This window comes from Myodes glareolus, chromosome 8, assembly GCF_982192425.1.
Source record: "Myodes glareolus chromosome 8, mMyoGla1.1, whole genome shotgun sequence".
NCBI lineage: Eukaryota > Metazoa > Chordata > Mammalia > Rodentia > Cricetidae > Myodes > Myodes glareolus.
This window is the reverse complement of record NC_142033.1, coordinates 21,619,786-21,643,318: the sequence shown is the minus strand read 5'-3', so window position 1 is coordinate 21,643,318 and position 23,533 is coordinate 21,619,786. Positions and strand designations below refer to the sequence as shown.

The 23,533-nt window shown below is 38.1% G+C and overlaps 1 protein-coding gene across 2 annotated transcripts in view; it reads right to left on the bottom strand.

The window, feature by feature from the left end:
• Positions 1–23,533, bottom strand: part of LOC125408210 (transmembrane protease serine 11F) — a 68,524-nt gene that overhangs the window by 9,577 nt on the left and 35,414 nt on the right. For both annotated transcript variants that reach the window (XM_087908932.1, XM_048446349.3), the window contains 6 exons: positions 20,567–20,721; positions 17,581–17,699; positions 9,141–9,208; positions 7,772–7,935; positions 4,941–4,979; positions 1,126–1,327 (listed from right to left, as the gene is read on the bottom strand). In XM_087908932.1, the coding sequence (XP_087765058.1) occupies positions 1,126–1,327; positions 4,941–4,979; positions 7,772–7,935; positions 9,141–9,208; positions 17,581–17,699; positions 20,567–20,721 (747 nt within the window). The remainder of the gene's footprint in view (positions 1–1,125; positions 1,328–4,940; positions 4,980–7,771; positions 7,936–9,140; positions 9,209–17,580; positions 17,700–20,566; positions 20,722–23,533) is intronic.

The window sequence follows — 23,533 nt, the reverse complement described above, 5'->3', positions numbered from 1 at the left end:
TTTTTAAGGTCAGTAGTAATTTTTACTTTATCAGCTTCAACATCTAATTCTTATGTAGATCTTCCGATCCCCAGACAGTTCATTATTCTCATTGAAAGGAGTGATTTATCATTACTAATATTAACCTGACATTCTGGTTATAATTTTTATTTTATATAAACACTTTCACAAACACATAAAAACAAATTTGGGAGACCATAAGGACATGAACATGCCAGAAAGTCTTAGTAAGTAAGTGGAACTTGTGTACACCATGAAGACACGGTTCTAGTTGTTTTGGGATTCATAGCTATGAAATTGTGAGTGTCTTCCTCAATGAAAAAGGAACAGATAACTTTAAATTCATTAGGTCTTTCTCATTATACCTTGTCCTCAAAGAGACTGTTTACGTGTCTTGGAATCATTCTGTTTATATCCTTAAAAGAGGAATAAAAGGACTCCAATAGCACCAAGGAAAAACTGCTTTAGGAGGACACAAAGAAGGTGTCACTGAGCAAGCAAAGAACTTTCATTCAGAGCCCCTCCTGTTTTTGAAGATTTTCTCTATGCTGATGGTAATCCCCAAGGGAGAAAAGACCTTGTCCGTTAATCTCCAGGCTCTCTAAAGAGTCTCTGTATGACTGAGTTTTGAGAGAAACAACCATGAAAGCCAAGCTGAGAACCAGGGCTCTGCCAGACAGGGCCAAAATTCCATGGTATGAGAGCAGAATGACACCTCTATAAGCCTTCTGAGTCATGCACTACTCCCATGGGGTTTCCTTGATAATGCAGTGAGAAGGGAGTGCTTCAAAACAGATTTCAAAGCCTTTTTTTTCTCTTCGTAATGAAATAATCCTGGCGATTGATGATGGGAAGTCAATTAATTAACTAATGGGGAAGTAGGACAGAAGTGATTAATTTTTCTCCTTGAGTATGTATAAGACAAGTATATTAGTCCTCATGGTGAAAAACTTGTAATATTAGAAAGATAGCACTAGAATCACAATGACACAAACCAAACCCTGTAGAGTGCAGAGAAGGTGCAGACTGAAGGACAAGCTGGTGACATTGAGCTGCTCCTTTCATTAAATAAGCAGCAAGAGAGGCCTGAGGAAGCGAAAGCTTCCCATAGCCCAGTGAACTTACTTCCAGAAGCAGTGAGCTGCTGTCAGGAGCCATGTGTTGCTAATGAGGGTGGCTCCACACTGATGACCAGCCCCTATGAGCTGGAGGCTGGCCTGCCATGGCCACTCTCCTTCCATAGCTGTTTCCCTTCCTTGGACAATTCGCTCAGTAGTAGAGGATGCTGGCAATGGCATGTTTGAAGACGACATCCTTATCCCACATCCTGACAAAGAAACACGTAGTAGTTTGTTCTCATGACAATAGAGGGAAATATCATGACTTGTATTTAGGGAAATCACGAAGAAAATCTTTTTTTTTTTGTTTCAGCAACTCTTTATGCCATTCTTAGCAGTTAGTCACTGGTGTGTGTGTGTGTGTCTGTGTGTCTGTGTGTGTGTGTTTGTCTGTGTGTCTGTGTGTATGTTTGTATAGTGTTTATTACTCTGAAGTTCAGAGAAATGAAGAAATACTTACCAATATGCTTAGGCATTTAGTTCTAAAATCAGCTTGTTTATCTCTATAAAACATTGACACATATTTCTAATCCCAGCATTTGAGATGCTTTTACAGAAATTTTGTCAGTCTTTGGCCAGCAGGGGCTACAGAGAAAGTCTCTCATAAACAAACAATATAGACCAATAATATGAGTTGAAAATATTAAGTGAGCTTAGAAATAGAAGCAATAGAGTTTGAAGTCAGGGATGTTAATGCCTCCAGAAGTTCTTTTATTGTATAAGATTGTTTTGGCTATCCGGGGTTTTTGTTTTGCCACATAAACTTGATTATTGTTCTCTCAAGGTCTGTGAAGAAGTTTGATGGGATTTTGATGGGAATTGCATTGAATCTATAGATCGTTTTTGGTAGAATTGCCATTTTTACTATGTTGATTCTCCCAATCCAAGAGCAGGGGAGGTCTTTCCATTTTCTGGTATCCTTCTCAATTTCTTTCTTCAACGACTTAAAGTTCTTGTCAAATAGGTCTTTCACTTCCTTGGTTAGTTACCCCAAGATATTTTATGCTATTTTTGGCTATTGTGAAAGGTGAAGTTTCTCTGATTTCCCTCCCTGCTTCTTTATCCTTTGTGTATAGGAGGGCAACTGATTTTTTGGAGTTGATCTTGTATCCTGCCACATTACTAAAGGTGTTTATCAGCTGTAGGAGTTCTTTGGTAGTTTTTTTGGGTTGCTTATGTACACTATCATATCGTCAGCAAATAACGAAAGTTTAACTTCATCCTTTCCAATTCGAATCCCCTTGATCTCCTTATGTTGTCTTATTGCTATTGCTAGAACTTCAAGCACTATATTGAAGAGGTATGGAGAGGGTGGACAGCCTTGTCGTGTTCCTGATTTTAGTGGAAAGGCTTTGAGTTTCTCTCCATTGAATTTCGCATATAAATAGATGGAAATAGAAAACGCTTTACTGAGTGAGGTAACCCAGACCCAAAAAGAGGAATAAGGTATGTACTCACTCATAAGTGGTTTCTAGCCATAGTTAAAGGTCTTTGAGTCTATAATTTGTGATCCTAGAGAAGCTGAATAAGAAGGTGAACCTGAAGAAAATCATATAGTTATCCTCCTGGATATTAGACCTAGGCAAGATTGCCAGGCAAACTTGGGTGCACTGGGGGTGGGGGGGTGGAAGTAAGGGGAGATAGTTAGGGAGAGGGGAGAGGGGAGAGGGGAAGGATCGGGATGGATTGGGAGAATGGGAGGGGGGAGGAAGGAAGGATAGTTATGGAAGCAGGGAAGTTTGTATCTCAACTAAGGGAGCCATTTTAGGGTATGCAAGAGACTTGATTCTGGAGGGATTCCCAGGCCCAAGGAGAGGTCCCCAGATTGTACTCTGGGCAGCAGAGGAGAGGGTGCCTGATCTGGCCTTGGCCCATAACCATACTGATGAATATTTTGCATATCACCACAGAACCTTCATATGGCGATGGATGGAGATAGAGACAGAGACACATATTGGAACACTAGACTTAACTCCCTAGGCCCAAATGAGAAGCAGAGGGAGGGAGATCATGAGCAAGGAAAGCAAAATCAGAGGGGTCCTTCATCTGACGATGGATGGAGATAGAGACGGAGACCCACATTGGAGCACCGGAAGTCAGGACCGCGAAGGGTGCGTTCACCCACTGATACAAGGGGACTGATTGAATGAGAGCTCACCAAGGTCAGCAGGACTGGGACTGAACGAGCATGAGATCAAACCGGACTCTCTGAATGTGGTTGACATGGGGGCTGACTGAGCCCCCAAGGTCCACATGAAGACTGAGAAGCCATTGACAATGGCACTGGGTCTTATTTCGTCTGCATGGACTGGCTTTTTGGGATCCTGTCCTGTTTGGATGCTCACCTTCCTGGACCTGGAGGGAGGGGGAAGGAACTTGGATTTCCCACAGGGCAGGAAAGCCTGACTGCTCTGGGGAATGGTAAGGGAGGAGGAGAGGGAGTGGAGGGAGTGGGGGGAGCGGGAGGGTATTGGGAGGAGGGGAGGAAGTGGAAAGAGTGTTTTCGGATACTTGAATAAACAAGTCTAAGGGGGAAAAAAAGAAATAGAAGCAAAAACAGAAACAGCTTTATTGGGTGCAGAATAGATTTGAAAGTTTGAAAGTGAAGACAGCTACACTAACCAAATGTTCTGCCAAGGGAAGGTGGCTTTGGGCTTTACATCAAGCGTGAGTGTAATAACGTAGCATCCTTTGAGGGAGAGAGATGAGACTGGGAAAATTTCACAGATTACAAACTAATGCAAACTCTGGCGATCACAAATTTTGCAAGTCTCTTGGAATGTCTACATCAAGAAATAAACAATAAACTGACCAGTCTTGTTTACCTCATACTTGTTAAGATATAGTTAGTCTGGCGAAAGTATTCTCAATGATGGATTGACTTCATGATATTAGATATCTTTGTGATAACTTGCCTATGTCAGCACGTAATTAAAGTATAGAAAAATATTTGTGTTCTCCTATTGACCATCCTAGAGTTATCCCGTCATTTATTTTTTATCAATTACTGAACATCAAAAATGGCTTTATATTCTTTTAAATATAGATAGATAGATAGATAGATAGATAGATAGATAGATAGATAGATAGATAGATATAGATATACATGCATGCATGCCTTGGAGAGGGACACAAACTGCTGTATATCACATAGTTTGTGAGTGATGCAGTGGTATATAACACTAGAATATTCCACATCCAAACCAATAGAACTTTACTGTTGAGAGACAACCCATCACTGAATATAAGTCATGTTAACCTCCATGTGACAAGAAGAATCAATTTATTATCTTTGATATATTTTACCAATTTTATATAAATTTTTATTTTCTAAAATATAAGAATAGTTTAGAAAAATTTTTAATTGCTGCTATCAAATCTTCAACTGATCTAACTTCAAATATACCTTTGAAAAGACTTGCAAGTGTTCTTACAACATGCATAGTAAGCACATATTTACCTACAAAACTCAGAATATATTCAGGTGTGATAAGTGAAGCAGGGAGAAAACCTTAAACACTTGAAAAGCAAAAGCTTCAACTTGATCCTCTCTTAAATTATGAGAGAATATTAAAATACTTTAAGAATATTAATATGACATCTAAACTATTACACAATATATATAAAGGACAGAAAATAAAATCACATTGATATATACCTAATATGTGACATATTAAGAACAGAAATGGAAAGACTAAGTATTTGATTTATGAAGGCATAAAAAGAAATAGAAAATCTTGTGATCTGTACTAACTTTTTTGCGATTCTTATCCATTCTCTTTATTAAGTAATAAACAGTTAATTGTAGACTTTGGGACTTACGACTATTGAGGAGATTTCTCATCTTTTTGCTGTCAATAGCTGTAAGAAGAGAACACAAGTTAGCTGACATGATAGTGCAGTCCCTTTCCTGTGCTATTTTGTTCACATGTTTATGAAAAGCATTGTTAATTATTTGAAGTATACATAATTCAGGAAGACATTGAAGTTTTCATAGTCAAGTAATATACAACAATCATCTGACTCAATCATTGGTTCAAATAATAGAATTTCATTTGATAATCAACTCAGAGCATCTTATTTTATCATTTTTCTTTCAAAAGCTTGTAAAACAGTTAGGAATGAAGGAACAAGGGTAAGCGTCCTGGTCGCTTTTTTAACAGGGCTGTAGCCAAAGTCAAAGTAGTGGCTCTTCAATTTCTATAGCATAGTCAGTAATGAAGGCAGACTCTCAGGGCCCAATTTCAAGGTCCTAGTCTAACAAGAACTGGGAATTCTGCCCATGAACCTTGCTGACTTCTCCCTGAGATTCTTTCATATTGAAGTGCCTGAGAAGTTTGTGACCAATGCTAAGAGAAAAGCATGAAACTCCTTCACTTATAACCTGTCCAAAGACTGTTCATTCACAGCTCTTATCTCACAGTTATGCCCTGTTGAAAGGTAGCTGGAGACTATCTGGTGATCTAGTGTGAGCAGACCCTGCCTTATCAGTCTTTTTGATCCCTGTGATTAGCTTTCCTTCTTCCCCAGACACGGCCGCTCAGGAAAGAAGGTCTTAGGATCTACCACTGAGTAGGGTCAGAGAATTCGTCTATGACCTGTTCTTCACAGAAAGATAGATAGTCTCAGACTCTCAGTACCTGGGTTGGAAAAGGATTCTAGTTGCTATCTCGCCTTGAAGCAGAAGAGAGAAAAGTAGGGAGAATGAGATCCAGAAAGAAATGTCTTTGAAGGCCCTTTAGATTTACTTTAGTTCAAAGCACTCCATGCCCAACAACATACTTTAGATTATTCCATTGTGTTACAGAAGTCCAAATAGGAATGTAAGCCCCAATCCTTACTAGGGATTTCACAGATATGTTTTTAATAAATGGTGTGTATGTAATGGAAATATATATGCAAATGAATATTTGTTATCAAGCATTGTCTTAGGATATTCTTATTTTGATATAAAAACAGCCTATATTATAAAATGTCATTATATAGGCCAAAAATACTGTTGACAACTGTAAGAAACTCTATAACTGTAACATGCAGTGAACTTTGATCATTTACATTTTCCTTAAAGTCTGAGATCATGACTTGGAAATAGCTACATTATCAATAGCCAGGATTTTCTATGAGGATCCACTTTACAAAGTGATGAATACGTTCTATTTTTTTTTTTGGAGCAAAATGTTTTAACAATAAAAATAGTACATGGTAAATAGCATGATCATCATGTCTAACTACCTATGTAATATACAGGCTAATATGACTTAAAGATATCCAAGAAGATTCTACAAGTCTCTTCTCTCTTTTATATGAAATCAAAAGTAACTAAGCCTAGAAATTCATGAGCCACAGTGAAGGAGTTGGAAGGCCTACTGTCCTGAGATGTAGACAACATACCAAGGAGGTAAATGAAAAAGAGACAAGTCCAATCCTTTCATCTTAAAACACCATTTAAGACAGTATTTTATTTGAAACAATATTTTTCTCCCTAATTGCATTTTGTCATAGAACAACAGAATCCCCCTAGATTTCTAATTAGCTCTGAGGTACTTTTTATTTTAATTTTATAAACTATTTGAACTTAATTTTTTTCTATCTTCTACTTTGGGGAAAACAAGGACTTTACTGATATATTTTCCTTCTTTTGGAAGTAACAGGGAAATAATGAAAAATATTTTGATGTTAGACATGTCAGAGAATCTCTTTATAGTTTATGCCTCTCTTACTTCAGAATCATTCTTTATACACCTGATTGTTTCTTTGATATAAAAATTAACTCTTGGGGGTATAGAGATAGTTCAGTAATCAGGAGAACTTGTTCTTGCAGAAGACTTGGAGGACTTAGCATCCACACCTGCCTGTAATCCCAACACCAAAGGATCAGGCATCCTCTTCAGATCTCCGTTAGCATCTCCACACACATGCCCCTTAACTCAAAGAGGCACACACACACTCACATAAATAGGGAAAAAAAATCTTAAAAGACAAACAAACATTCTCCAAAATGTACCTATAAAAGGATTCTGAGATTCATAATATTTCTGTTTAATTCTACCAAATTCTGTCTACTTTTCCTGATTCTTGTTTCAGGGCCTTGTTTGCTGTCAAGCTCCTATGTAAAATGTTGAAAATAATGCCCACCCTTTTATGGATCTTAAAATATCCAATAACATTTGGTTAAAAAAAAACTTAGAAACTTTGTCAAAAGGTCTCATAAGTATAGAAAAAAGTGTAACTCCAAATTTTACCTCATAGTGAATTTTTATTTTAGATTTTCTTAATGCTGATATGTTTTCATTTATTTAGTGTGTGTGTTTGTCTCTGTGTGTGTGAGAACACATTCATGTGTGAGCATGCACATGCATGCAAACACTATGTACATACAGGAGCCTGAGGATATCAGAAAGGTGTCAACTACATTGGAACTTGGCATGTAGGTTACTGTGCACTGGCATGTGGATTCTGGGAAGTGAATCCGAGCCCTTTGCATGAACAGAAAGTGTTCTTAAATGCTAACTCATCTCCCCAGGCCCATTGATAGATTTACTAGTGGTGAGTTTGTGAAATGAGAAGATACATGAACCAGATTCTTATGACAACTGCAGGCAATTGCAATCAGAGAGAATTGGGAAAATGGCAAACAGCAACAAAATACTTACGTGTGAGGCTAAATGATGGTTTATTTATAGTCAGAGGCAACTGTTTGATCTTCAGACCTTGGTATAAGGTCCTTTCAATTTTTTTCTTGATTCGTTCAGCACTATCAGTAGATGGGTATCGAAACATTAGCACCATAAGAATGTTCACGCTCTGTTCATCTGGACTGGAGCAAAATAGAAAAATGATTCCATCTCTGCGCTCTCCATGAATTTAAAGGAACATTGTGGATGATATCTGTGCACATGAGACTTAAAATTGCATCCAGTTAAAGGGAGCAAGATGGAATGCATGACAATAATGAGTGTTGCAAACACTGCAGAAGAGAAAGCAACATGATGGAAATGAGAAGAGTATTCTCTACTTTTCCTCAATCTGAAGAGTTCTGTGAGGGGCTCATGAAACCATACTTTGTGTTCTCTTGAACAGTTTGTGTTTTAAGGCATTTCGAATGAAAGCAGTAAGGTGGCTGAGGTCATTATTCTCCAGTGAAGTGTGGCAGAGACAATGTGTGTGCATCACATCCATTCTTCTTTGCCTTCTGAGCATAGAAGTCTACTGCATTTCTAGCCTCTCTTGAAGTTTACTGAAACGCTCTCATGAATTCTTCCCTTATTGCCAGGTCTTGTGCTTCTTTTGTGTCAGGCAGAATTAGAAGATCACGTGACAAGGCAATACTAAAATGCCCCCACTTTTGACTCTTTGAGTTAAGTCACAATAGATACTGTATTGAAACACTGATATTCTGGTATTTGGTATAAATGTAATAAACAAATTTCTACAGGGGGTAATTTATAATTTGATCAATGATTCAAATATAGAAATGTACGTCATGATTAAGGGAAGGAAAGTCTGTAGTAGACTTTAGAAAGTGAATTTACTTAGAAAGGAAAATAAAAGAAGAAAGGAGGATACAAAGAGGAAAGATGAAAAAAGAATAATTATCACTAAGAAGTTATTCTTTGTATTAGCCACCTGTCTATCATCTGTATCAGCCACCTATTATCTCCTCTATCTTTCTGTCATCTGTCTATTTATCTATCTATATATCTCATCTATCAGTCATTTATCTATTATCTACTAGATATAGACTACCTATTTGCCATCTCTATATATCTCTATTATCTATCTAACTATCAATAAAATCAACCATTTCTGTATGTTTCTTCTATCATCTAATCACCTACCTATCATCTCTCCATCTATCTCAATGTGAAATCTAGGGCTTTTAAACACTACATTAAAACACACATAGGAGCTGGTGTGATGGCTTAGCAGGGAAGGGTGCTTTCTGCCATGCCTGATGACTTGAGTTTGATCCCTGGAATTCACATGGTGGAAGCAGAGAACTGACTCCTATAAGTTACATACCTTATCTTGATAACATGGGATTTGATAAATCTGCCCACTCCAGAAGAACGTCGGAATATCCTAGACATCTGATAAAAAATAAATAAATAAAAATGTTAGTCCTGAGAAACATAAAATTTTTTTATCTATCAAGAAATTTTTGGTAAAGAACAGGTTTTCAGTTGATTTTCGTGATACATAGTGGCTTTCAACAGTGAACAGACTAAATCTGTGTTCAAATCCTTATAGGACTGAACAACTTTTTCAAAATGGTCAAATTTACTGAACCTCTGTAAAACGGGAGTGACTGTGATCTGTCTTACAGAGTTGATTTGCGAAATAAAATTGGGAGCTGGAAAGATGGATCAGTGGCTAGGAATCCTTTCCTGAAATCATAAGGACACAGATATGGATCCCAGTACCTGTGAGACAACCCAGGCTTCCTTCCAGACTCCTTAAATTTCAGCTCTTGGGGGCTGCAGAAAGTTGTTGCTTTTAGCCTAGCCCTAAAAGCACCCATCCTGGGTCCACGGAAAAACTGTGGCTCAAAGAAATGGGTGAAAAGTGATATACGTAAGAGGATACTCTATGTGATATGCTTTCCTGACCTTGTATGTTCACAGAAAGGTGTGCACATGCACGTGCACTTACATAGACCCCCAAACATACACATATACAGACAAAAAAACTAATAGAATTTCAAAAAGTAAATAAAATTATATTATGTTTGCTATCTATCTAGCAAATTACTTACGTAATAATTTCAGTCTTAATTATCAAATGAATTAAAATGTGGGTTATTTTTAAGACATCAACCTCAGTTCTAAGAAAGTCCAGCATCCTGTTTGCTACACTCGATGGCATCTAGTCTACCACTGTCACCAGGTCTGTTGACTTTGTCCGTGATTACTATATCACTCGACCATTTGAATGAGGGTAACAGCTCTGACACCTCACTGTCTCACTATGAGTCATTGCTCTGAGGCATGCGGAGCCCAACACCCATTGCACCACACTGTCTATCCTGAGCATGACGCTCCCCAATCTTCCCAGACAAACCTGTGAAGGATTGGGATGTTCAGAGAACTTATTTCCTAAAGAACCCTGATTCCCTAAAAGGAGGCATGCTGAAACTTACCCTCAAAGAGCACTGGGCTGACCATCAAAAGACAGAAGACACAGGTCTATGTTAACTGAACCAAAGAGTACTTATGAGCTAAGTCTCACACTCCAACCCCCAGATACTACACACTTTGGGAACAAGGGGTTCTGTGTTCCTGCTCCATGTACTTTCTTCCTCTTCTTGACTCTGCAGAACTAGTACAACACTCAGAAGATTCTACCTTTTGAATATTGAACCCATTTTCCTTGTTTTAGCCTAGTGGTGGACTATTATCATCTTCTTAGAAAGATGATAATAGTGTTATATGATCCTTCTTGCTCCCGCAGTTTGCCCCCACAGTGCAAGCAAAACTGACACCTATTAAGTAGAAGGATGAATATATTAAGCTCTTGCTTCCAGACAGTATCTCCCTCAGTGTAAGTGGTATTAGTTTTCTTCTTTGTTGGTCCCATCATCACTCTGCCTTCACTTGAGGTCTACCTCTGCCTGTCTGTGGTTTTATAAAAGATAAAATGAACATGTAGACCAATTCCATAAATTGGTTACCATGAGGTTTCTATCAGTAAATGAATGAAGAAAAAGTACATTGTGATATAAATGCATAATGGCAAAGCAAAGTGAGCAAGGCAGAGTAAAGAGAGGGAGCAGTTATTGCTGAGGCAGGCGAGCATTTGGGAACTTGGGTGAAGAGCTTAGGCTTTATTTTAAGAATATTTAGAAGACATTAAGAAAATGTAAGGAAACAAATACTTTATTTTCAAAAGGTTGTTCTGATTTCTTTGTATATGGAGATGGATCCTAGGTGGAAGCAGTGATAATTAACGTGGATATGTGAGCTCTTACCCAGGCTAGTCTAGAATAGAGATTACAGACTAGAGGTAGGTAGAAAAGTGACTCGTGACTAGAATAGGCATGTGGATAATGGAAGTGTAGGTACTCTGGCAATGAGGTAGACAGAATGGTTCATTGAAAATTCATGGTGAAAAAACACTAGTGGGCACAGTCTTTCAGAAGGGCATTTAAACTAGATTAATTTGAGATGTCTCCCAGTATTAGCACCAGGTAGACTATTGAATGAGGGTGAAGCTTTATCTATATAGTTCAAATGGAGCTAAACTTATCTCCATGACTCACAGATTGGCAGAATTTCAACATTTTGACTATTCTTTAATTCTAAATTTGGTCAGCCAAATAAGACTGCTTTTTCAAACATCCACCTAAGATGATCATGGGGAAATGCCCTGCTGCTTCAGTTACTAACTTGGAAAAGTACATTAAGCTGGAATTAACCGTATTTTTCAATGTGAAATAAAATATGAAACAACATCAGCCTAAAATCATTGTTTGACCCCCTGAAATCAGCCATTTCTGAAACCAAGTGAGTCTTTACTTTTTCCCACTGTCTTCATTTTATTTATCTATAATTTAACTTACACTTGTTTAATGCGATTTAACCCTGAATGTGTTCTAATGTCAACAGAGGAGAACATTGCAAACAAACGGAAAGAGAAGCAACACCAGACTATCCCTCAGGTGATTTTGAGATTTTGGCTAATGGAGATTTACTTTTATAGTTGCTTATGCAACAAATAAAAATGTCTTTTATTTCTTGAGAAATTTCTTAAGACAGGCTAGAGAGATGGCTCAGTCATTAAAGGTTAAATCAAAAGGACAAGAAATTTCTTAAGCCTTTAGTTTTTTTTCTTTACATTACAGTGAATTGTAATGGGAAATTTCAGCATATAAATACTATTCAACAATAAAGTTATGATCATATTAACTAAATTACTTAGTGGATAGATGTATTAGTTTCTGTGAATGCTGGTTGCTAACAGTTTGCACCTGTACTTCCCCCAACCTTGTCCTTGTTTGACCTGGGAAACTTGCCCAGTGATGTCTGGGAAGTTCTTCTTTACCTTTTTTAGGCATCACCTTTTGGTGAATGACAAAGAACCCAGCCCTACTATGTCTGCTCGGAATCACCTTTGTGATGTAACCTAAGCCCCAGATCTTGAAGACAAATCAAGCTGAGCCTGGACTTTTGAAACCACATCTTTGCTAATATTCTTCCTGTATACATTCCTTCTGTCTCTACATTATAGATAAAATTTCCTGAAATTATTAGTCCAAAAAATCATGTAATCAGAAATCTTCATTAATCAGGAACACAGAATTTGCTTCTTGTGACTCAAAATAGATAAGAATAACTTCTCTGGAACCAGAGGATGTGAAGGACCCCAACTTCATTGGGGTCACAGTTAAAACTGTGGTTTTAACTTTAACCACAGTTATAACGCTCTGCAAAGGTTTTCAGATAGCAAGCTTCATTAAAGGCCGGGATGCTGAGCAAAGACACCTGAGCAAAGACAGCCTTATCTGGCTGCGAGACAGGATGGATTGGTCATAGGAACAAAGAAAGAGAAGATTGCGAGGCCTGAGTCACGTAGAAAGCGAGGCTCGTCACAAGTCAGGGGCTGTGCAAATCGCCAGCCAAGCTAGGAAGGCAGGAAGAGATAAGAAAAACAGGTAGCACAACCCCCTCCAGGTGGGTCTGGACAACCCCCTCCTTGGTATTTAGGTAAAAGGTCAAGAATGTGCCACTCAGCTTAGCCTTATTTGAACTGACCAATGAAATGAAAGCTTTTCTGCTTCTGTACCCGCGCTTTTGCTCCCCTATAAAAACCCCTCATCCCCAACCTGCAGGCGCGCAAGCTCTTTGAGAGACTTGTCGCCCAGGTACCTGCGTATCCACCAATAAACCTTCTGCTGTTTGCATCCGGCTGCGTGTTTTCGACTGGTCTCTGGGCACGGGGTCCTTCCCGAGGGAAGACGCCCACGAGGGAGCCTTTCAGATGTTGTGTTCTCTCCTTGGAAGTTCTGCTATCACTAATTCCCAATTTTTAGAGGAGGCTTAGTTTGCAGTGAGGAAAATATTCAGTAAACTTCAGGGGAAAAATTGTTTCCATAGCAAAAGCTTGCATCTTGTGCATTTTTCATATTTCAAATGTTATAATCCTTGAATAGAAACAAAGTGGTACGAACCTTAATACAGATCTTCAGTCTGTATTAAGTGTTTAGTGTTGCTTTAGAATGTCTAAAAACTCGGGGCTGGAGAGATGGCTCAGAGGTTAAGAACATTGCCTGCTCTTCCAAAGGTCCTGAGTTCAATTCCCAGCAACCACATGGTGGCTCACAACCATCTGTAATGGGGTCTGGTGCCCTCTTTGGCCTGCAGGCATACACACAGAATATTGTATACATAATAAATAAGTATTTTTTTTTTAAAAAAAAAAGAATGTCTAAAAACTCATAAAATGGGTTTCAGTGAATGTTCATACAGCACACAGGATTCACTGACTATAAAGTGAACAGCTTGAATTTAACAGACCAATCCAGCAGCACTGAGAATGAAGACAATTATAATCTTGTTTTTCTGGGGAGGGCGGAATGTATTTTAATCACCACATCTCTCCCTTCCCTTTCCTCCCTCTGTATCCTCCTGAATATCCCTCCCTACTCTTCTTCAAATTCATGTCATTTATATACTGATAAATATAGCATGTTCAGTGCACATAATACTACCTGTATGTATGTTTTCAGGGCTGATCATTTGCCATTGGGCAACCAACTGATGTGCTTGTCTCTAAGGAGTGCCTCTCCCATCCCCAGCTTTTCACAGTTGCTTTATTTTAATCTGTCTTAACTCTGCCCCCAAAGAGCAGAGTATTATACAAATGATCAAACAGAAAAGTCCATGGCAACCCTAATCATGGTGCATCCCTGAGATTACAGGTTGTTTGTAGACAGGGAAAGATACTAAGAACAATGACTAGCTTTAATATTTCTACTGAGGACTGTGCCATAAAGCCTCGATTTAAATGTTCATAAATAATTCTACACAGTCATAATGCTTTATTTAGCCAATCTCTTGGCCACTAATGAAACAGTTTATTATCTATGATCATGATTTGACATAATCTTAGAGAATAGATTCTATAAATATTCACTAAACATATACAAAAAACAATTTATAAATTTATTGAATTGGTAGAAAAATAGGTGAATGAGTCGTAAGCTACAGTTTTTCATTACCATCACAAATATGTTTGGAGTGGAAAGAATCAACAATTGGAAAGTTGCAGCTGGCATAAAAGGAAGGTGAAAGAAAAATAATTATAACTGAAAGACTATGAAATGTTTTCTTAGAAGCACAATAGTTTATGGTACTAATGAATGAAAATTAGTGAGCTGTTTCTTCTTAAAAGATACTATAATCAACTAGGAAACCCTCATTTGCTTGTTGTGTACAAGTCTTTACTGTACAAACACTTTAATTCTGTTTGCTGTCCTTTGAAAGAGTGGATCGAGAATGAGAAATTAGGAAGAAAAGAACAAATAAAATATTCAAAGACAGAAGTAGCATTAAGGAGACACTGACTCCTAAGAACTAGGAATTCTGAAAAGGTGAATGTGGACTACATCAAAATGAATTTAGGTTCAAGGTGGCTGACTTCTCTTTAAAGACCTCACTAAAATTATGTTAGATATAAGAGTAGGAATAAGCCCAAACACTGACAAAAGTAGGAAAAATTTCCTTAATAGATGAGAGATTAATTTCATGTCTTGAACTCAGACAAAGAAATAAAAATAACTGAAGCATGATTAATAAAACTCAGGGATTGATATCGGGGTTCAACCTGTAGACCCAAAAGGCAAAGCAGCCAGTCACTAGCTCGATCTCAGTCCAAAATGACGATCCTTCCTCCAAGAATTTCAAAATGATACTGTGTTTGAGAGCTGTTTTCTACCACTTTATAATCCTCTCTAGTTCTGGGATTAAAGGTGTGCACCACAGGTATTAAAGACAATCACCACCCGGTTTCTATGACAACTAGTGTGACTACTGGGATTAAAGGTGTGTGTTACCACTACCAGACTGACCAGTGTGACTGTTTTACTCTCCCGATCCCCAGGCAAGCTTTATTTATTAAAATACAATTGAAATGCCACTGCAAGTAGCTGGCTAGAGAGATGGCTCAGCAGTTTAGTACTGGCTGCTCTTCCAAAGTACCCAAGTTCTATCCAAGCACCCACATTGGGCAGCTCACAATCACCTGCCTGCCACTCTAACTGCATTGAAAAAGAAGTAATTATTTATTTAGTCTTTCTTTAATCCATGGAATCCAATTAGTGTTGCTTGTATTGGAATAGGGTGTAGGGTGTTGAGGAAACTTGGGGATTGGAAGTGAAGTGTAGATATGGCCAACATACATTGTATACATGTATAAAATTTTCAGAAAAGAATACATTTCTTAGAAAGGGTAATACTTTAAAGGAACACTTTAAAGTTTTAATGAAATATGTCAAAGAAATTCAAAATTAATTAGTTATTTTGTGCGGCCCTCTACATTTGAAGCATGTTAAATCAAATCCCAACATGAAAATGTGTGTCTCTCTGTGTGTGTATGTGTGTTGGGGGGTCTGTGTGTGTGTGTCCATGTGTATATCTATGTGTATGTCTGTGTTTTTTGTGTTTGTGTATGTCTATGTGTGTATGTTTGTGTGTATGTATATTTGATACATAAAAACAAAATGCAATATTCGTCAAAATAAACTCGAAGAAGACTAGAATCCTAGATGTATTGAATGTACTGAATGTACATTCTGAAAAATATATGAGTTCAAAAATCAGTAAATAAGGTATCATTAAGCTATTCATCTTAAAATGAGAGATCTGAAGATAGATTGCTTTAGAGGGCATTGAATTCCATATTTAAAATTCTCATCAGAATGAAAAATTATAGAGAAATGAGGAGGAAGACCTTGTGAAGAGGAAGATTATAGATTTCACTGTTTGCAGCAACAGACTAAGGAACTTTTGGAGCATCCAGAAGCTGAAATATATAAGGATAATTCTCTGCTATAGCCTTTCCAGGCACCGCTGACACTTGGTTCTCCTACTTTTGCCTTTTAAAACAATTAAAGAAAAAAATTCTATCGCTTTAAACCACATAGCTTTGTGGTAATTTTCTATCATTGTTGTAAAGAGAGGGCTCCTTGTTTGTCCCAGCCGCCCGGCTAGTTTACACCTGAAATAACCATACAGAAACAGTATTAGTTAAAACACTGCTAATACTGTGTTTAATATTTAATGCTAATACTGTGTTCATATTTAATGAAATATGTCAAAGAAATTCAAAATTAATTAGTTATTTTGTGCAGCCCTCTACATTTGAAGCATGTTAAATCAAATCCTGTTAAATCAAACTTCTTATTGGCTAACTCTTACATATTAGTTTAACCCATCTCCATTAATCTGTGTATCACCACGTGGCTATGGCTTACCAGTGATTTTAACCCGTGTCCATCTCAGGCAGAGGATCCATGGCTTCTCTAACTCTGCCCTTTTTCCTCCCAGCATTCAGTTCTGTTTTTTCCACCTACCTAAGTTACACCCTATCAACTACGCCAAGGCAGTTTCTTTATTCATTAACCAATAAAAGCAACACACAAACAGAAGGAACTCCTACACCATATGGTAGCCCCAACAAACTAATGTCACAAAGATCAACACTCACTGTTGATTTATATAATGATACAGCAGATACTCATCCTCATCAACTTAGACCGTGAAACCCAATATGGACAAGTTCAACAGAACCGCCATATATGGGCTGCCCCTGTATGCATGCATAGCAGTTGCTACTTTCAGAGTGAAAAATAATTGAGCAATGGAAGAGGTTATACACCTCAGTTAGCAGGCTGAAATTGCATTTGTAGAGGAGCTGGTCTGACAGGTAAGCATGGGGCTGACTATTGTACCACAGTAGTCCTAAGAACACTGATTTTTATATTAGGAAGGAAATTATTTGATTATTTAATTCAAACACACATGTGACTCAGTTACATATACTATAAATTTTAAGGGCAAAAGGCAAAGCTAGGGTCTTAAAAGCTAATTATATTGAATCAGAAGTGTTTTCTCATGCAAATACAAATGGTACTGATGAGAAAATAATAATATCAATAATATTTTAAGGTTTAGATCACCTGTCCATATAGATATAGTATAACAGTAGCAAAATTGCAAAGAACAAATGCAGAAAGATTACTTTCAATATATATTATTGATAAAGGTTTATATATAAAAGAGCAAAATCATTAACAAACATTAATGGAAAAATGTACACAGCAGCTAACTATTGTAAAATTTAATTAATAAATAGGGAAATGAAAATTAATTCTTCAGTGAGTTACAGACTGCTTGCATGGTAAATTTGAATAGTCAAATTGTTAAATTTTAAGAAGGACTGGATCAAGATTTCTCACTGAACTTACCATTCTCTCAATCTGATGACTTCTTTCTATAAACTCTCTTGATGACCTCACCCCATAATTTTCTTTGTATCTGATGTTTGTGACTTGAAAAGAGGCAAGGTAATAGAATGACTTATCATCTGAAAGGCAAGAATGAAAGATCCTGGGTTACATGTGCTGTGTTCCTTGTTCCCACCCCTGATAGGTCTATTTCCATTTAGAACAAAAGTTATTGTAGAACTCAAAAATTCCAGCTTGTAATTTCATCATATCATTGCAGTCAGCCAAAACAGAAAACACAGTTCCAAAAGAATGCTGACTGATACTGGTCTCTCTACAAAATTCTGACTGTCCTGGAACTCGCTCTGCTGACCTGGCTGGCTGGCCTCAAACTCACAGAGATCCACCTGTCTCTGTGGTGGTGCTGTCTCAGGGTGCTGAGACTAGAGGTATGCACCACCATGCCCAGCTAGCATCTTGTTTCTTATTGTTTACTTAAAAGTTGAAAAAGATGCACAACCAATCATTTTTACTTAAATTATTTATGCTGCATTTGATTTTATATATGGTTTCGCTTTTACGATCATGCCTTAATTCTTTTTCATAAGCATGTGGATGAATGAACCGATATCTGTCAAGTTTGTAGCAGACACCAAGTTCTAATCAATCACTTTTTACATGCAGTGTCTTAATTGATCCAGGCTGTATCTTAATGCATATCATAACAAGATTTTATAACTGAGTTATTTTATAAAAGGTTCTATTATTTTCTTCAGTGACAGGTATTTTTTTAGGGATGTCTATATCTATTTATATCTCAATGCATTTTCGTATATTAAAACCTCAAAAAATAAAATGGACTTGTGGGAGTTACTAAATTTTTTAACAAAGTGTCAGTAATTAATGTTTACAAATATGCTAAGACAAATGTAAGAGAATCTTAGCTGTGTGTCATGTGACTTATCATGATATTATTTTCCACAGTTAGAATTAGTTCTGAGTTTTTCTTTCTCCCCTAGCCATGAAATAATTTTACTTTCCAAAACAATGTTGACTTTGGCTTCTTCAAGATGTTTTTGGGGTAACCTTTTTATATAATAAGCTATTATTTTCTCCTTTCTTTCCCTCCGTTTTTTTGCTTCGCTTCCCTTCTCCTTTTTTCTAACCCCTCTTCCTTCTTTCCTTCCTTCCTTCTTACTTTTAATTCTTTCCATGTCTTTATTTCTTTGTGGTAGGGGGGATCTGAATCCACAACCTAGCACCTCTTAGGCAGTTGCTCTTCTACTGAACAATATCCTCAGCATTCTTTACTTTTAATCTTGAGATACTTTAATCTTGAGCCTGTTCATTGGATGTGGCTGACTGTAGGGCCCTGTCTTCCCTGTTCCTTGAGGCCAAAGCACAGGATGCAAGAATTGTTTACACTAACCAGTTTAGCTTCCCCTGCTCATTCTGCCAGCCAGAGGTAATTAGTTAAAAGTCTTGTTTCTGTCATTGCTATGATAATTTCACCTGCTAAGAAGGTCCTCACAGGCGCCCTAAATCTCCCATCTGTCTGTCAGGGTTCCCAGCTCAATACCCCTGCATGGAGGCTCAGGCCGCTGGTGCCATGCGGCCAACACACCTCTTCGCACTCCCAGGTGGGAGGGGGCTCTCGTCCTCTTGCCTCCAAGTATATAAGCCTACGCGTGTTGAATAAAGATTGACATTTACCCTTTTGGCAAATGATTCGGTCTCTCTATGTGTGTCTGTTCAACTCCTAGGATATTGATCCAGACTCGTGGTCCAGTACAAGAAGCGCGCCCTGTTCCAGGAGAGTGAGGGTTCACAAAAAAGCACGGGACAGCTGACCTTGACTTTATTCTGTAACTCGGGCAGTCTTTGAACTTGTAATTCTCCTGCTGCAGTCACTTGAATACTGGGACTACTAGCTAAGATTACTGAGTCCTATCTGTCACAAGCTTTCTATAGGAGATTCAGCCATGTATTGATTCTAAGAAGGGTACTCAACTTGATGCTATTGAAAGACCTGGATAAATCCAGATCCCCCTAGCAGGAAAACAGAGCCAAAAATCTATCAGGAAGAGAAGAATCAGAAATCTAGGATTAACCAATTTCAGGGTTTCAGGAACTAGCTGAAGATAAAGGTAGATTGTAATCTTGAGAGTAATCTTGAAAAACAGAGAGATTCCCCCTAGTAATTATCACCCCCTAGTAATTATCATTGGTACAGGAACTAGCTGATTACGACCTTGAGAATGATCTTGAGAGGCAGGGAGTTGCCCCCTTGTAATCATCACTGGAATTTTCAAAGTCTTCTGTGACACCCTCCCTGCCCCCCTTTCGGATTACTGGGCTGTGTGGTTTCTTCCTATAAAAACTACTTCTCTCAGAGGTTAAGAGCACTGGCTGCTCTTCCAGAGGTCCTGAGTTCAATTCCCAGCAACCACATGGTAGCTCACACCCATCTGTAATGAGATCTGGTGCCCAAAACACTATATACATAATAAATAAATTTTAAAAAAACAAAAAAAAAACAAAAAAAAAACAAAAAAAAATACTTCTCCCGTTCACTCGAGGTCGAACTCTTCCCCTGCGTGGGTTCTGAGTCTCGGCCCCAGTGCACTGGTCCCCGTCTTGTCGTCTTGTCATCTTGTCATTAAACCTAGTGTGATTGCAGCAAGGACGGTCTCTCGTGAGTTACTGGGGGGGGTTCGCGTCATCCCGAGGCTCGAGTGAGAGTCTCCCCAAATCGGGGGTCTTTCACTATTAATCCTTATTCTGAAAATATTTTTTGTTTTTTAAAATTCGTTGTGTTTCATTTACTATCAATGTAGTCTCTATTTAAAATTTTAATATTCAGAAATGTGTAATGCAGACTTTCTGTTCTTAGCAAACTATACATTTACATGAATGAAAACTATATTTACTATTCAATGTTATCAAAATGTCAAATTGTATGCAACAGAGTGCACTTGTACACTCGAGGCATGACCTGGAGACTTACCTTCAACAACGAAATGAGTGACAATGCCGATTGTGATTCCTATGATTGCTACAATTGCCAGTGTGAACAGGGAGAGTCTAATAGGGTCCCAAAATTGTTGCTCTCTTCTTTGGTACTCAATTCGTGGGTATTCAGTTTCTGAAAATTCAACTGGTCTGAGATAAAACAATAAAAAATAACAGAAATTCATTAGATTTTATCATGGTTCTTTCCCATGGGCATTTTCTTCCTTCCTTCCTTCCTTCCTTCCTTCCTTCCTTCCTTCCTTCCTTCCTTCCTTCCTTCTTTCCTTCCTTCCTTCCTTCCTTCTTTCCTTCTTTCTTTCTTCTTTTAATTGAAAATAGATTCAGTGGAGAAAGAGTATAAATTAGAGATCCCCATCAGGTCCCTCAGAAGTCATGGAACCCCACAGAAGGAAGGGAAAAGGATTGCAGGCGTCAGAGGAGACGGAGGACAACAGGAGGACATGACTACAGAAACTTGCACATTTCTTTCTTTTTCATTGCTAAATTCTTTTTTTCTTTATTTTATTTTTTTAAAAAAGAAAACAAACTATCTTTTTTTAACGTACCAATCCCAGTTCCCACTCCCATTCACTCCACCTTCCCCCGGACCCCACCATTCCATCCTCTCCTCAGAGAAGGGAAGGCACATTGTTTTGTGGAAGGTCCAAGGACCTCCCTACTATATCTAGGCTGAGAAAGGTATCCATCCTAAGAGAATAGGTTCCCAAAAAGCCAGTACAAGCAGCAGGGAAAAATCCTGGTGCCACTGTCAGTGGCCCCGCAGTATGCCCCAGCCATGCAACTGTCAAGCATATTCTGAGAGCCTAGTTTGGGTCTATGCTGGTTCCTTTTCTGTCCAGCCAGAGTTGGTGAGTTCCCATTAGCTCAGATAGACTGTTTCAGTGAGTGTACCCATCATAGTCTTGACCTCTTTCCTTATATTTTTACTCTTCCAACTCTTCAACTGTACTTTCGGAGGTTAGTATAGTTCTCCTATGCAGGTCTCTGTTTCTGAAACATGTGCATTTCTTACGTTCATTTCTTTGCCAAACAATTTGCATTGCTAAACAGCACTGGGTTCCTTGAATCTCAGCAAGAACACCATAGTGTGCATACCCTCCCTAAACCACAAGCACAGCACATATCGTAGTTAACTTCTATCAATGGGATGATTCCTTTGCAGTGATCTATGTGTGGCATACTGGACATTTAAATGCTTGATAGTGAAATATAAAGATCAAATTCAAAACTTTATACTTTGTAAGGAATATTTTATGTCATTTAAAGAAGGGAGATTTTAAGCACAACTTTGCATGGTTCCATCAGTTACAATTGATTAAAAATAACAGACTTTAAGACTTAAAAAATCTTCAGAAATTCCTAACAATTGGTTTTTAAAGTAATCATATGAGTGAGAGAGAGAGAGAGAGAGAGAGAGAGAGAGAGAGAGAGAGAGAGAGAGAGATCAGTGGTTAAGAACACTTGCTGCTCTTCCAGAGGACCTAGATTTGATTTCCAGTAAGCTCACGGTAACTCACAATCTGTATCTCCAGTTCCAGGGTATTCACCTCCCTCTTCTGGCCTGTGCCGGTACTGCATTCATGTGGTGCACATGCATGCAAGCAAAACACCCATACACATAAATAAAATAAAATAAAATAAATACAAAACAGTTTTCAGAAAAGTAGAAGCATCACTTTCAAGACACGATCGGGGTCCTTTGTATTTTATTGGCATCTCTAGCAAAATCTCACAGCTTGTGAGCTGTGTTCAGGGCACCTAAGACATGTCCCACTCATTTGTCCCAGTTTCCCCAGTGCACTACTTCTTCTAGTAACAGCATGTCATTTAGACCATCATTTTCTCACACAGAAGGTGCTATGGACTTAATTTCTGATTCCTCAAATAGCATTCAGTGATATGTTTTTTGCTTTTCATGAAAACTTTTGACAAATATGAAATGAAAATGTTCACTAATGCAAAAACAATCTTCGTGTTGTTACCTGTGACATTAAAGTGCTTCACAAATCATCATAGCTACCTAAAGACTTTGATATGTGCTTTGCCATTAGCATCTTCGTACTTTAGGAGATGAGACAGACACAGAAACAAACTGTTGCAACTCAGTTTTTCTAAGGTTGTATAAGAAACAATTATGCCTTTAGAGGAGGTATGAGGTAGGAAATTTTTATCAAGAAGGCTACAATGTGTGTTGTGTGTGTGTGTGTGTGTGTGTGAGAAAGAGAGAGAGAGAGAGAGAGAGAGAGAGAGAGAGAGAGAGAGTTTCTTCATTTGTTTATTGAGACAGGTACTCAATAAATAGCCCTGACTGACTTGGAACTCGCTGTGTAGATAAGATTGGTTGATCTGTGCCTCTCACTTGAGGGCTCTGGGATTAAAGGGGTGTGCTTCTGTGCCCAGATTAGGCTACACTATTAAAATTTTGAGGAATAAAATTCACTACATATTAAAAAGGAAAAAGAGCATAGAAAACAGAGTGTGAAAAAGAAAACCAAAGGGGCTAGATATGAGAAAGTGTTCACTACTAATAATTGGCACCCTTTGCCTTAAAGAACTTATGTTCTGTAAAATGCTTGCAGACAGGAAGCCTTTCTAACACCACAGCACTAAAACGGGACAGAGTAGAATAGGTTATAAACTGTAAACTCAGAAGTGTGAGGTTTATGATCCCAAAGAGAGGTGGAAATTTCCCTGCAGGAGCTGGGCAACCAAAATTTTAATCAGATAGGATAAATCACAAAGATGTGAATAGTAGTAGGAATCAGGCAAGACACTGACAGGTGGAGGTCATGTTGAAGATTCAAGAGAGAGGTGGCAAATCTCTCGATTGAGGTTGCAGTGTGGGAAGGAAAGGAAAACACAGATCTAGCTCTAATCTTTGAGTCTACAGAGTGATTGACTGGGTCAGGGGCAAAGAATGATTAGCAGCTCACTCGTGGGG